Here is a 13,571-nt window from a genome sequence, read left to right as displayed (position 1 = left end):
CATACCATGTCTGTTTGGTCATTTCGTACAGTCTCAATAATTTATTGTGCAGCTTAGTTGACTGATAGATAGTAAAATGTCAAATTACTGATTTAAAAAATAAACATTAGGCTAATGCAGCTATATTGAAGCCCCACCCTTAAGAAAGAAAGAAACAAACAAATAAGAAAAAGAGTATATATTACTTTTATCTTCGAACGTTTCCGTTCATCATTATATTAATTACCAACGAGCACTTTGTGTTAGAATAACATATCAAGATCTTCTGAGACAAGCTGATCTCAGGAAAAACCTTAATTACCCACGATCGAAGACCGTGTGTTAGATAAACAAACGGATTATGGTTTTATAAAATAAACAAAGGCCATGGTGATGTGACTGTTGATTAGAACAATTGTTTATCCAACAGCAATAAGGCAGGCATAGGCAGAGTATCTGTCAACAGTGGGTAAGGACGTAAGCCTATATATAAGATGGGGGGAGGGGGGGGGCGAGTCTCGTATCATATGAATGATCTTCAGTGGCAATATACATGTATATGTTCATTTAAACCTTTGCTCACTTTACAAGGTATGTTTACACATCAACCTTTATTCGACAACAATAAAAATAAGAAGTGGTATACCATGACAAAAATAAGATACCGAGTACGAAACCACTATGGTACGAAATGACCAAACATTATGGTACGAGATGGTAAAAAGTAGGTACGAAATGGCTATGGTACGAAATGACCAAAGCACTATGGTACGAAACAACTATGGTACAAAATGACTATGGTACGAAATGACCATAAACTATGGTACGAAATGGATGGTACGAAAAGACTTTGGTACGAAATGACTAGTAACCATGTGAAGTAGGGGCCTAATGTGAAAAGGGTTGTGTTTTTTAAATGGATTTTTGTTTTTCGTTGACATTTCTTCGTCTAAATAGAATAGATTCAACATAGCAGACCAATTTTAAATATCTATATCTGACAAGGAGAAGAGTACCTTGTCAATATAACTTCTAACTCGTTCTCGTAATCTAGTCAAGCTTATTTTAGACGAAACAGATTCTTGTTTCACGTTTGGTTCTACTTCGCCCGCCATGATGACAGGAAGTTACCGGTGTGACTATTTTAACCAATCATCAATACCGTTACATGTATTACGTATAACAATTATTTTCATTGGCTGGAGTGAATTAACCATACAATGTCGTTATTAGATTTTATATTTTATTACAGTACTTTTGATTGGTAACAGATTGCCATAACGACCATTGTCAACAGTATGGTGCTTATATTTTTATTAAAATGTTTGGGAAAATGAATAATCTGATATAAATATTTTTTTATTTGATAAAATCGGGATCTTAGTGTCATTCTCGAAGGTTTGTTGTGAAATATTTAGACGATATGGTGGTGTTATTGTTGTTGTCATTATAATATAGTAATATATCATCCATTGCCCTGTTTCGGCTCGGCGAGACACCTGATTCGGTGGTTGCGTCGTTTGGGCGCAGCAGTACGTACATTGAAAATTTGGCATGAAGTCGACCCGTACCCCTTTTAAATTGTTAGGGTAGTTTTGGGGATAGGATTAGTCTTTAGAACCGTTGATATAGATAACGGAGGGTTACGGGTCGAACTACTTCACCAAGGTAAACATCTACGGTCCGTTTTTTAACATTTTGACATTTATTGGACCAGCAATAAACATCACAATAATAAATATCGTGCCGGAGACGTTTATCTTGATGAACTAGGGTCGAACTCTTTTTCCTGCCACAAATTTATGGTCCTAAATTATATGTTTTAACATAAATATCTTTCTGGATGTTTGTTTATATTTTTTTTTAAACTCAGAATGCAGCTTATATTTTTTAACCAAACAATTTTACTATTATAACCAGTAGGCACCTGGAAGTTGTGAGAGAGATAGTTTTGTTTGTGCATCGCTCGTGTAAATGTATTGTCCGAACCAAATTGTTAACAACTACAAAAAATTACTTTCCTACCTTTAATTGCCGTTAAATTTCCTCCAAAGTTTGTCCAGACACAAATCGCAAAAAAAACACTACAAATATACAGATTCCACACACGAGACTGCAACGATGTCACCGATATTGTCTTTGCTGAGATTGCATAGGGAAAAATACATGCAGTTTTCTGCCGTCTGCCATGTTGTTTATTTATGGAATACTCTTCAAGAGGGGTGAAAGCCTCCAAAGTATGTGACACAATTAATATGAAATCGATGATCTCTAGTGGTATCATTAAAATAATAATAATAATAAAAAAATAAAATAATAATATGACGTCATCACATTCGCTTTTATATCATAACATGTTATGATATTGTTAGATTAAGTCCTATCCTTTCACCCCTGTTGAAGAATATTCCATAAAAAGTCAAAATGGCAGCTGATACAAAATTACATGGTTTTTTCCCTATGCGCTCTCAGCGAAGTCGATATAGATGACATGGTTAGCATGTGGAATCTGTGTCATTGTAATGGTTTTTTCAAGATTTGTGTCTGGACAAACTTTGGAGGAAATCTAACGGCAATTAAAGGTAGGAGAGTAATTTTTCGTAGTTATTAACAATTTGTTTCAGACAATAGTTTTGCACAACCCATTTTTTGTTCATGCACATGTCTGTCAACAATGGGTCTTGAAGACTCTGTTTTGTAATTTGCCTTTAAATATTTTAAATCATTTTTATAAATTATTAAAAGTACCTGTACATACTTTGTTGAACAAAATATATGTTTTAATAAAACACTGAAAAGATTTGTTTCAGTTGTAAGCTATACCATAACACATTTCACTCACCGAAACAGGTAACATATATAGTTAATAATATTTACAGATGTTAACGCATGTGCGGTCAATTTTGCTACATAGCATCCAATTTAGTGCTCATTTGAAGCATAGAAATACTAATGGATAACAACTGTCTGTTTATAAATATTGATATGCTTTAGTTAGAATTGACTGCTTATGCTCACTGTACACATATATTTTCCTTCCTTCAAAAAAAAATAATGATATTTTATTGCATTTTATATAATTTTCACTGACATTGCATACAAGTTGTTTCAAAAACTTGAACCATGACATAATGATAAATGTTTTCAAATTAGTGTCACACCACAATCCTTGCAATGATCCACAGCAATGGGCAATGCCGTGGAGATTGCAGTGGTGTTTTTAATTCTCTGTGGAAATTATTTTTTTTCAACCTAGAAGTTTTTTTGCCGTAGTCATTTTCTTAATCACAGGGGTTGCACCAAACTGCTTATATACCCTGTCCTTGAGCGTCCAGGTAAAACATTTCAGACATGATGTATCAGTCCCGGATTTGAAGTAATACTTTTTCAATTACATCTGGGCCCGTGCTTATAAAACTTTTAGAGTCCAGACTCAATCTCAAATGACGTCACATGCATGCAATTTGTATGGCGTTGCCATGACGTTACTGTCTTAGACTCTATTAGAGTCTTGAGTCTAGACTAAAAGTTTTATAAGCACCAGGCTTGGAATTGACTGTATTTCCACAGTGGAGCAACTGTTCATAAGATTTGTGGCAGCCTTCTACAGGAATTCCCAAACAAAATACTGCTGAAAATGGTTAGATAAACACTAAACATAAAACAGTAAGTTTTGTTACTCTTTGTTAGAAAGGGATGGGATATAGCCCTGTGGTAACGTGTCAGCTTGATGTGTGGTCGATCGAGGAGCAGTCCCCCTTGGTGGGCTCAATGGGGGGTTTTCTCACTCCAGCCAGTGGGGCAGGATATAGCCCTGTGGTAACGTGTCAGCTTGATGTGTGGTTGATCGAGGAGCAGTCCCCATTGGTCGGCTCAGTGGGGGGTTTTCTCACTCCAGCCAGTGGGGCAGGATATAGCCCTGTGGTAACGTGTCAGCTTGATGTGTGGTCGATCGAGGAGCAGTCCCCATTGGTGGGCTCAGTGGGGGGTTTTCTCACTCCAGCCAGTGGGGCAGGATATAGCCCTGTGGTAACGTGTCAGCTTGATGTGTGGTCGATCGAGGAGCAGTCCCCATTGGTGGGCTCAGTGGGGGGTTTTCTCACTCCAGCCAGTGGGGCAGGATATAGCCCTGTGGTAACGTGTCAGCTTGATGTGTGGTCGATCGAGGAGCAGTCCCCATTGGTGGGCTCAGTGGGGGGTTTTCTCACTCCAGCCAGTGGGGCAGGACATAGCCCTGTGGTAACGTGTCAGCTTGATGTGTGGTCGATCGAGGAGCAGTCCTCATTGGTGGGCTCAGTGGGGGGTTTTCTCACTCCAGCCAGTGGGGCAGGATATAGACCTGTGGTAAAGCGCTCGCTTGATGTGTGGTCGATCGAGGAGCAGTCCCCATTGGTGGGCTCAGTGGGGGGTTTTCTCACTCCAGCCAGTGGGGCAGGATATAGCCCTGTGGTAACGTGTCAGCTTGATGTGTGGTCGATCGAGGAGCAGTCCCCATTGGTGGGCTCAGTGGGGGGTTTTCTCACTCCAGCCAGTGGGGCAGGATATAGCCCTGTGGTAACGTGTCAGCTTGATGTGTGGTCGATCGAGGAGCAGTCCCCATTGGTGGGCTCAGTGGGGGGTTTTCTCACTCCAGCCAGTGGGGCAGGATATAGCCCTGTGGTAACGTGTCAGCTTGATGTGTGGTCGATCGAGGAGCAGTCCCCATTGGTGGGATCAGTGGGGGGGTTTTCTCACTCCAGCCAGTGGGGCAGGACATAGCCCTGTGGTAACGTGTCAGCTTGATGTGTGGTCGATCGAGGAGCAGTCCCCATTGGTGGGCTCAGTGGGGGGGGTTTTCTCACTCCAGCCAGTGGGGCAGGACATAGCCCTGTGGTAACGTGTCAGCTTGATGTGTGGTCGATCGAGGAGCAGTCCCCATTGGTGGGCTCAGTGGGGGGGTTTTCTCACTCCAGCCAGTGGGGCAGGATATAGACCTGTGGTAAAGCGCTCGCTTGATGCACGGTCGGTCTAGGATCGATCCCCATCAGTGGGCCCATTAGGCTATTTCTCATTCTAGCCAGTGCACCACACTGGTATAACAAAGGCCATGGTATGTGCTATCCTGTCTGTGGGATGGTGCATATAAAAGATCTCTTGTTATTAATGGAAAATGTAGCAGGTTTCCTCTCTAAGACTATAATATGTTAAAATTACCAAATGTTTAACATCCAATAGCCGGTGGTTAACAAATCAATGTGCTTTAGTTGTGTTGCTAAACAAAACAAACTTTAACACTCCAGCCAGTGCTCAAATGATGTAACAAAGGCTTCTGTGATATGTACTATCCTGTCTGTGGGATAGTGTGTTCATATACATGTGTACTATCCTGTCTGGGATAGTGCGTTCATATATGTGTTTACTATTCTGTCTGTGGGATAGTGCGTTCATATACATGTGTACTATCCTGTCTGTGGGATAGTGCATTCATATATATGTGTGTACTATCCTGTCTGTGGGATAGTGCGTTCATATATGTGTACTATCCTGTTTGTGGGATAGTGTATAGGGATATGTGTACAAATATCATGTGTCCACATTACCACATTCAACATTTCATTAGAGATGGCAGTGTTAAAAAAAAAAAAAAACATTTAGGTGAAATGTTATGCTGTAGTCTATATAGCAGGTGTCCCTTCACCTGACAACTGAAATGTAGGCCTACAGGTTTTTGGTTTTTGTCCTCTATAATAAATTTATAAACATAAATGTCTGGCTTGTCCCCTCTACTAGAGTGACTGAACTTTCACCTGGAAGTGATCTGTGTAGTGAGACCATAGGTCAAATAAAGAAGGAAAAGCATTGGATGTCTTTTATAGTTGGCTTATATGGTCATATGGCTGTAATATATAGACTGTGACCATTAGACCAACTTGACAGTGTTTATTTTATATATGTAAAAAAAAACTTTATATTGTCAGGAAATGTTACAAGCAAATGTGCATAGGGGAAGTTGGGGCTCCAAGCAAAGTTTGTTTTTTAAAATGTATTTACCAGAGGACTCAGGAGTTTGACCTGACCCCACCTAAAACCTTCATACATCTATAGACCTCTCCCCTGCAAAAATGTCCTTCCTTCACAGGCATCTGCAATGGTGAGCACATTCAGGGCTAGCTCTGGGTGAGTAAAACATTTCGACAAATTGTTTATTAAACTTCAAAAATGGCAGAAACCAACAGTTATTTTCTTTTAAAAAATGTAACTTATTACATAAAATTATTTCGCCAAAATAAAATTTGCCAACTGCTTTCAAAATTCGCAATTGGCGAATTTGGCGCGTGCCAGAGCTAGCCCTGACATTTTTTAGGGGGATTCGGGTCTTGCACCCCAAGAATTGTTTTTATTTATTATTTGCCATGACTTCCAAAACACCCCCACCCTGGCACACACACACCAGATAAATTGCCTCTGTTTCTAACCTCAGAGAATTAAGGTACTGTTACCCCATTGTATCCATGTAAATGATGTCATACATCTGATATATGAATGAAAAATAGGTTAAGCAAAATTAGGTTTGTGGAAGCTATGCACGAACAAAATGATAATTCTGGAACTTCCCAGAGGTCTGTGCTTATTCACTGGCATTGGAAGCAAGGGCGGGTTGGGGGCAAAGGGGGCAAGTTCCCCCCCCCCCATCACTTTGTAGCAGCAGCGATGTTTTTTTTAATATATATATATATATATATACATACATGTGTATATGTGTGTGTGTGCCCACCCCACACACTTTGTAGCAGCAGAAATTTTTATATATATATTTATACATGTATATATGTGTGTGTGTGTGCCCCACATTTTTTGGAACCTTCCTACACCCTAACTACATACATTTACTATGTTTTAAACACCTGCGTTTAAGAAAAACAGGCTTCATAAATTTGGCCCATAGTTTTTTCTTTATTATGAATGGTTTTTTTTGTTTTTTTCAGATTCACATGATGTCTCGGGAAGACTCATACGAGATGCTTGCTAAAAACTTAGTGGATGAGGTGATTAAAAAAACTCTGTATCGTCTTGAAGAGTCCAACATGCTTCAGAGTCCAACAGTCGTTCGTGAGGAAGATTACGAAATAAAAGACATAAAATGGCTAACTATTGAAGAGTTTTCACCAGAAAGTGCAGAAGAAAAAATACATGAATTTATTGAGGTTAATATCGTTATTTCGTAAGCCTTCCTTTACCCGATGAAAACATAAATAAAATATACTCTTCTTTTTTGTTTTCACCCCCCCCCCCCCCCCCCCCCCCCCCAAAACAAAAATTAATTAAAATGCAGAGACATGTTTTTCTTTGCTGGTGATTAAGGACTCCTTACCCTTATTTTTATTTTATTTTGAAATAAAATTATTCTGATGCATACATGTATCTCTGTCTGTCTGTCTCTGTCTCTCTCTCTGTCTCTCTCTCTCTCTCTCTCTCTCTCTCTCCCTCCCTCCCTCTCTGTCTCCCTTTCTGTGTCTGCATGTCTGTCTCTCTCCCCTCCCTCTCTGTCTCTCTCCCCTTCCCCCTCCCCTCTTGCTCTCTCTCCTCTCCCTGCTCCCTCCCTCCCTCTCTCTCTCTTCCCCTCCCTCCCAATCTCCCTCCCTCCATCCATCCTTCTCTTCCTCTCTCTCTCTCTCTCTCTCTATCATATATGTCCACTAAACAAGCTGCATTTATACTGTTAATGTATGATATTCTTGTTTTGTTTCTACCTTTAAAGACCTGGGAGTATGATGATTGTTGGCTGTACTGTATCGACTTTCTCGGGGAGGAGGAATTTGAGTTTGACAAGCGGTACGTGTTCCGAGCGCGATGGAGCATACCAACTCGAAGAAAACCCATACCACGGGCCACAGCCAGTATCTACTTCACATTCAATGTGTCGAAGATCAAACCAAAAGTAAGAGCATTACATCATGCTAGTATGTACGGTAATTACTGTATTTGACCAGAAATAAAGCCAGGGGGCCAAGACAACTCGTTATGGGGTGGACTTAATTATTTCCAGAGAAGGGGCCAATTTTGTTTTGTTTTTTTAAATTGTTTCAGTACGACATCTATTAATTATAGTGTTCCATTTGTTATTTATAAATAATTTAAAAACAATTTATTACTAGCATCTAATTATCAGAAATTTAATACAGAGTTATCAGCCCGGTACCAGAGCACGTTTTAATGACTCAGTAAGACCACAATACACCCTCTTCTTTCTCTCTAACCACTAACCACTAACAACAAACCCACTGTCCTGGACAGACAGGCCAGATAGCTGAGGTGTGTGCCCAGAACAGCGTGCTTGAACCTTAATTGGATATAAGAATGAAAATAAGTTGAAATTAATGAAATGGGAGAGGGTTGAAAAATTACAGTTTCGTACTAGCCATTGTAATGTTTGTGTAAACAACAACAACAACAACAACAACAACAAGTGATAAATGGAAAACATTTTATACATTTTCTCACTGAAGTGAAAAGGAATACATTCATGCCCCCTACCCCTAACACCACCCCATCCCCCACCCCCCCCCCCCAACCTTTCCTTGTTCAAACAGACGTCAACAATAAATAATTACTGTGATTTATCATCCATTAAAGACTTTTGTAAGAGATATCGCTGGCACTATAATTTGCGATATTCTCCGCAGGAGATATCGCTTCTTATAATCTTGATTGGTCAAATTGTAATCACATGACATTATTTTGTTGCATCACTGTGTATGTTTCAGCGCTAAACCTATTATTAGTGACATCACACCACTGTCGTTCTGCTAGTTAAGGAGTCTACCGCTGCCAAATATAGTGACGTTCAACCCACATTATTGACATTGTTTACAAGTGTCGCAAAGGAAAAGTATGATGATAAAAAGAATACCCCCCTCGTGTCTTGTGAGATCATGTTTTATCAGCACTCGTTGATAAAAGTATAAAAATCTTCTGCAAGCCTCGGATTTCATACTTTCATCAGCTCGTGCTGATAAATGATGATATCACAAGATACTCAAGGCATATCCTCCATTTATTACCAATATATTTGAACATATATATAACATATTTGAACTTTACTATTTGTTTCAGACTTTCCCAGTTGAAGTATACTATGTGTTTGAAACAAACAGGCTTGTCCACAAGTAAGTAACTACAACCACTGACAATATTTGACTATACAGGTGTCATAGTAAGAAAAGTTGCTTTCAGTTTTGTGTTTAGGTAGAAGACCACAATTATTTGTGAATCTTCAGCTGAGATTTATGCATACCAGCCCATGGCATCCTAAATACCCACCTATGGTTTAAAAATAAAGAAAGATACAGGTATTTTTAGCCTCCAGAAAATTACAAAAAGGGTCATGATTATAAAAATTACTTATTTTAAATATTTTTAGTTAAATGTTTGTTACTTTTATTATAATGTGTCGAAACTGCATGATTTTGGGTGCATTTGTGACAATGTTCACACCCATACAAACCACACCGAAGCGGGAGTTGGCGGATATCTCACATATATTTATTGAAACTTTGTTCATCAAACCTTACAAAAACCCTCATTTGAATAAAGGTTTAGCCATTCAATTTTACACAAAATCAGCTTGTTTGAAAATTACCCAAAATGATCGCGCCCCACTTTTGTCACAAGGAAAACCCGGTGTATGAATTCCAAGCCTCATTACAGCTAAACCATTTGCACTGCTGGTTAACAACCAATTGTCTTTTTTTTAAATAACTCCTTGGCTATCACTAAGCTTAAGGATTTGCTTGCTATTCCAAATAAGTAGCCTTCAAACATGGATCTGTGCAAAACCAACAAGCGAACTATTTGGTAATTTAGACAGATAGTCTCAGAGAGGAAACCTGTTACATTTTTTTCCATAAGCAGCATGGGATCTTTTATATGCACCATCCCACAGACATGATAGCACATACCATGGCCTTTGATATACCAGTCATAGTGTACTGGTTGGAATGAGAAATAGCCCACCGACAGGGATAAGAAAGAAAGAAAGAATTTTTTTATTTAAAAACGCACTCAACACATTTTATTTACGGTTATATGGCGTCAGACATATGGTTAAGGACCACACAGAGTTTGAGAGGAAACCCGCTGTTGCCACTACATGGGCTACTCTTTCCGATTAGCAGCAAGGGATATTTTATTTGCGCTTCCCACAGGCAGAATAGCACAAACCATGGCCTTTGTTAAACCAGTTATGGATCACTGATCGGTGCAAGTGGTTTACACCTACCCATTGAGCCTTGTGGAGCACTCACTCAGGGTTTGAAGTCGGTATCTGGATTAAAAATCCCATGTCTCGACTGGGATTCGAACCCAGTACCTACCAGCCTGTAGACCGATGGCCTAACCACGACGCCACCGAGGCCGGTCACCGACAGGGATAAATCATAGACTGACCACGCATCAGACGAGCGCTTTACCACTGGGCTACATTCTGCCCCTCCCACCAGAAGTATAATGATTTCTGTGTGTACTTGTAGTTAATAGTTAAAATTCTTGGTTTATATTTATCATAAGAAAATCATTACTTTATTCATTCATTCATTACTTTATTCATTCATTCATTCATTCATTCATTCATTCATACATTCATTCATTTCTTTTGTTTTCTCCTTTTCCAGGCCAGGTTTCTCCAGGTTTCGAGAGAAGTGGTTGAAAGACATTATTGAAAGCAAAGTTCTTATGACATCCACAGTAACGTTTTAAGAAATAGAGGAAAAAACTGTGATAGAAAGGCATTATTGAAAGCAACGTTCTTATGATGTCAATAGTAGCGTTTTTGAGAAATAGAGAGAAAAACTTGAGCTGTCTTGTGTATACAGCAAATCTTATGAAAAATGTACCATTTTTCCCTCACTCAAAATGTATTAATTGTATTTATAATTAAAACTGTATTTACTGCACTCTGTGTTTTGATGGGCCTAACGTTTCAGCTACAGCAGGGATCGAAATTCTTATTTTTTCTCAGTCTTTGATTGGTCCTTTTTTTCATAATTAAGACAGGAATGAAATGTTTGTGAATCGCAGAGGTCACTTTGTGATGTCAGTGTTTTATATTTGTAGTTTGGTTTATATTTCTGTCATGTCAGTCTTAATTCTTCACATGACGGTGACAAGTGTTTCATCTATTAATACCAGTAACCTTTTTAATCATGTTGTAAAAAAAAAAAAAAAAAAATCAGTTTTGGTAACAAAAAAGAAGATAAATGTTACATTCTGCAATCACCATTTTGTATTAACAACTATGACAAGACAAATAAAGAATAATACATGAGTAGCCGTTACATACCATTTATCTTATAAGTTGTTTTAAAAGATATCTAACAAGCGAAAGCAAGTTTGATACGTTTTTAAACAAGTAGTTGTAAGATAAATGGTATCTAACAAACACAAAAGTATTATTCTATTTCTTACATATCCTCAAAAACCAGGTTTTAAGCAAATGTTTACATCTTTTTCAACTGAAAAAATTATTTACAGCCTTTGCACTTGTAGCTAACTTATGCGTCACGGACAAATGATTGTCACAATAACTAGGTTTTACAGTGTAATCGATTTCGATTGTGCTGTTTTTTCATTGGATGTATGGCATTGGTGACCTGGTCATCACCTAGGAGCAGCCAATTGTTAAGACACATAATACATGTGTAAACATCTATGTGTTATAAAAAGTAACGAATGATGTTCTCTCCAATGTGTGTGTAAGAAAGCAAATTGATATCTTATCTGGAATCAGAATACATAGAGATTATTATACGAGCTTGTGTGTCGTACTGATTTTACGAAACAAGTGTCAGAATTATTGTATTGCCCGAGCGAAGGCGAGGGTAATACATGAATCCTGACATGAGTTTTGTAAAAATCAGTACGACACACACGTAAGTGTAATAATTTCTTTATTATTCATATTATTATTATTATTTGTTTTATGAATAACAAGGACAGTCTCAAAATGTTTCAGCCATAACTAGAAGGAGCCGATAAAATGATGTCATATTTCACATGCAGTCTGAGCTAGGACTGGGGAAAACAGTGTCATGTTATGACGTCGCTTCCACAATTACGTCATCACACTTGTTATTACACGTCTGTTTCGTATAATTATTATTAACTCGGTTATGTTAACCATGTGGGTAATAATACTTTTTACGTCACTAAACTTATGATGACTTAGAACTGGCTTGTCTTGATTTGTAATAGTTTATATTCATATTGTTAGTGTCTGTACAAAATAATTTTTAAAAAACGTATCGTGGTAAATAAAACGAAACATACATATTTATTTATGTCAGACTGCAGGACGTGCTTGCTTAGACTGATCAGCAAAATACTAGTATCTATACCACAATTTGTTAGACTGCAGGGTGAAATAGTAACAGGTTAAAGACACGGGGTGTTGCTGGCCTGTAGGAACAGAGGGAGCCCAGGGGGGTCGGGGGAGGGGGTTCTTCTGCCACTCCCTCCTCCACTCTTGAATGAAAATGTAATCTGTTTGTCCTACTCTGTGTAAATAAAGATAAAAATCTTGATTGTGTCCACTAGAGACCATCTCCCCCCTCCCCTTTCACAAGAGATTGTGCCCCCCTTCAATGTCATTCCTAAGGGCCTGTATTGGCAACCCCCATGTGGACTGTTGGTCTCCATTGGATAAAGCCAATTTGTGGTCTGAATATATTTTTTGAAAACTATGAATATTAAATATTTTGTAAATCCTAAATTTTGTGTGTTCATTTCTCCATTTTTGTTTTACTGTTGCTGTTATTCGTTGTTACCAAAGCAAGCATATATTTAAAGCAAAGTATTTTGGTATGTTTTACAAATCTGAATCCCAAGGTTTCATTCCACGAAATGATCACACCTGTGGTTGCCTGTTCAGTGATTTTAGCCAGTGTTTCACTTTTATGGAAATAAAGTTTTGGAAGGAAGGAAGGAAATGTTTTATTTAAGGACCCACTCAACACATTTTATTAACGGTTATATGACGTCGGACATGGTTAAGGACCACACAGATATCAAGAGAGGAAACCCGCTGTCGCCACTTCATGGGCTACTCTTTTTCGATTAGCAGCAAGGAATCTTTTATATGCACCATCCCATAGACAAGATATGACATACCACGACCTTTGAAGTACCACTTGTGGTGCACTGGCTGGAACAAGAAATGGCGCAATGGGTCCACTGGTGGGGATCGATCCCAAACCGACCACGCATCAAGTAATGTTTTGGTTACTAACCATTTAAAACATCTCAATTATTTGTGGGTATCAGAGATTTTTTAGTAACTTCGCCAGTTGATTTCAGAAGTAATGTTTGCCAAATGCGTAATAACACAATCCCTGCAATTGGCCACAGCAATCAGCAATGCCGTGGAGATTACCCCGGAGTTTTTTAAATCTCCGTGGCATGTTTTTGCCTTTTGACTATATTCAGGTTTTTTCAATGGCAGGGTTTTTATGCCGTGGACATATTCATAATTGTAGAGATTGTATCAGAATAATTTCCCATATTTTATGTCATGGTCGTTTGTCTTAAAGACTGCGTTTTTCACTAATTATGCAAAGTTT

At 38.5% G+C, this 13,571-nt stretch overlaps 2 protein-coding genes across 3 annotated transcripts in view; one reads left to right on the top strand and one right to left on the bottom strand.

Annotated features, from left to right (window-relative positions):
* Positions 1 to 1,113, bottom strand: part of LOC121374816 (cell division cycle protein 16 homolog) — a 38,082-nt gene extending 36,969 nt beyond the window's left edge. The window contains exon 1 of the mRNA XM_041501931.1: positions 996 to 1,113. Coding sequence (XP_041357865.1) covers positions 996 to 1,094 — 99 coding nt within the window. The 5' untranslated portion in view covers positions 1,095 to 1,113. The remainder of the gene's footprint in view (positions 1 to 995) is intronic.
* Positions 1,114 to 1,248: 135 nt separating this feature from the next.
* Positions 1,249 to 10,910, top strand: LOC121368003 (A-kinase anchor protein 14-like). Of its 2 annotated transcripts, none has more exons than XM_041492511.1 (5): positions 1,249 to 1,377; positions 6,945 to 7,163; positions 7,718 to 7,897; positions 9,073 to 9,125; positions 10,629 to 10,910. In XM_041492511.1, the coding sequence occupies exons 2-5, from the start codon at positions 6,951 to 6,953 to the stop codon at positions 10,711 to 10,713; spliced, it is 531 nt and encodes a 176-aa protein (XP_041348445.1). In that variant the 5' UTR covers positions 1,249 to 1,377; positions 6,945 to 6,950; the 3' UTR covers positions 10,714 to 10,910. The 2 variants fall into 2 exon arrangements, with proteins under 2 accessions (XP_041348445.1, XP_041348436.1); XM_041492502.1 differs by having other exon boundaries at positions 1,263 to 1,280.
* The last annotated feature ends 2,661 nt before the right edge of the window (positions 10,911 to 13,571 follow it).

The sequence above is a fragment of the Gigantopelta aegis genome, chromosome 1 (genome assembly GCF_016097555.1).
Source record: "Gigantopelta aegis isolate Gae_Host chromosome 1, Gae_host_genome, whole genome shotgun sequence".
NCBI lineage: Eukaryota > Metazoa > Mollusca > Gastropoda > Neomphalida > Peltospiridae > Gigantopelta > Gigantopelta aegis.
Note: the sequence above shows the minus strand (reverse complement) of the source record. Positions and strands in the feature narration are given on the sequence as shown.

Bases quoted from the DNA above. Each gene is read 5' to 3' on its own strand.
- LOC121368003 (XM_041492502.1), top strand. The intron at 7,164-7,717 runs GTTAATATCGTT...CTACCTTTAAAG, and splicing joins AAATACATGAATTTATTGAG to ACCTGGGAGTATGATGATTG. The intron at 9,126-10,628 runs GTAAGTAACTAC...CTCCTTTTCCAG, and splicing joins ACAAACAGGCTTGTCCACAA to GCCAGGTTTCTCCAGGTTTC.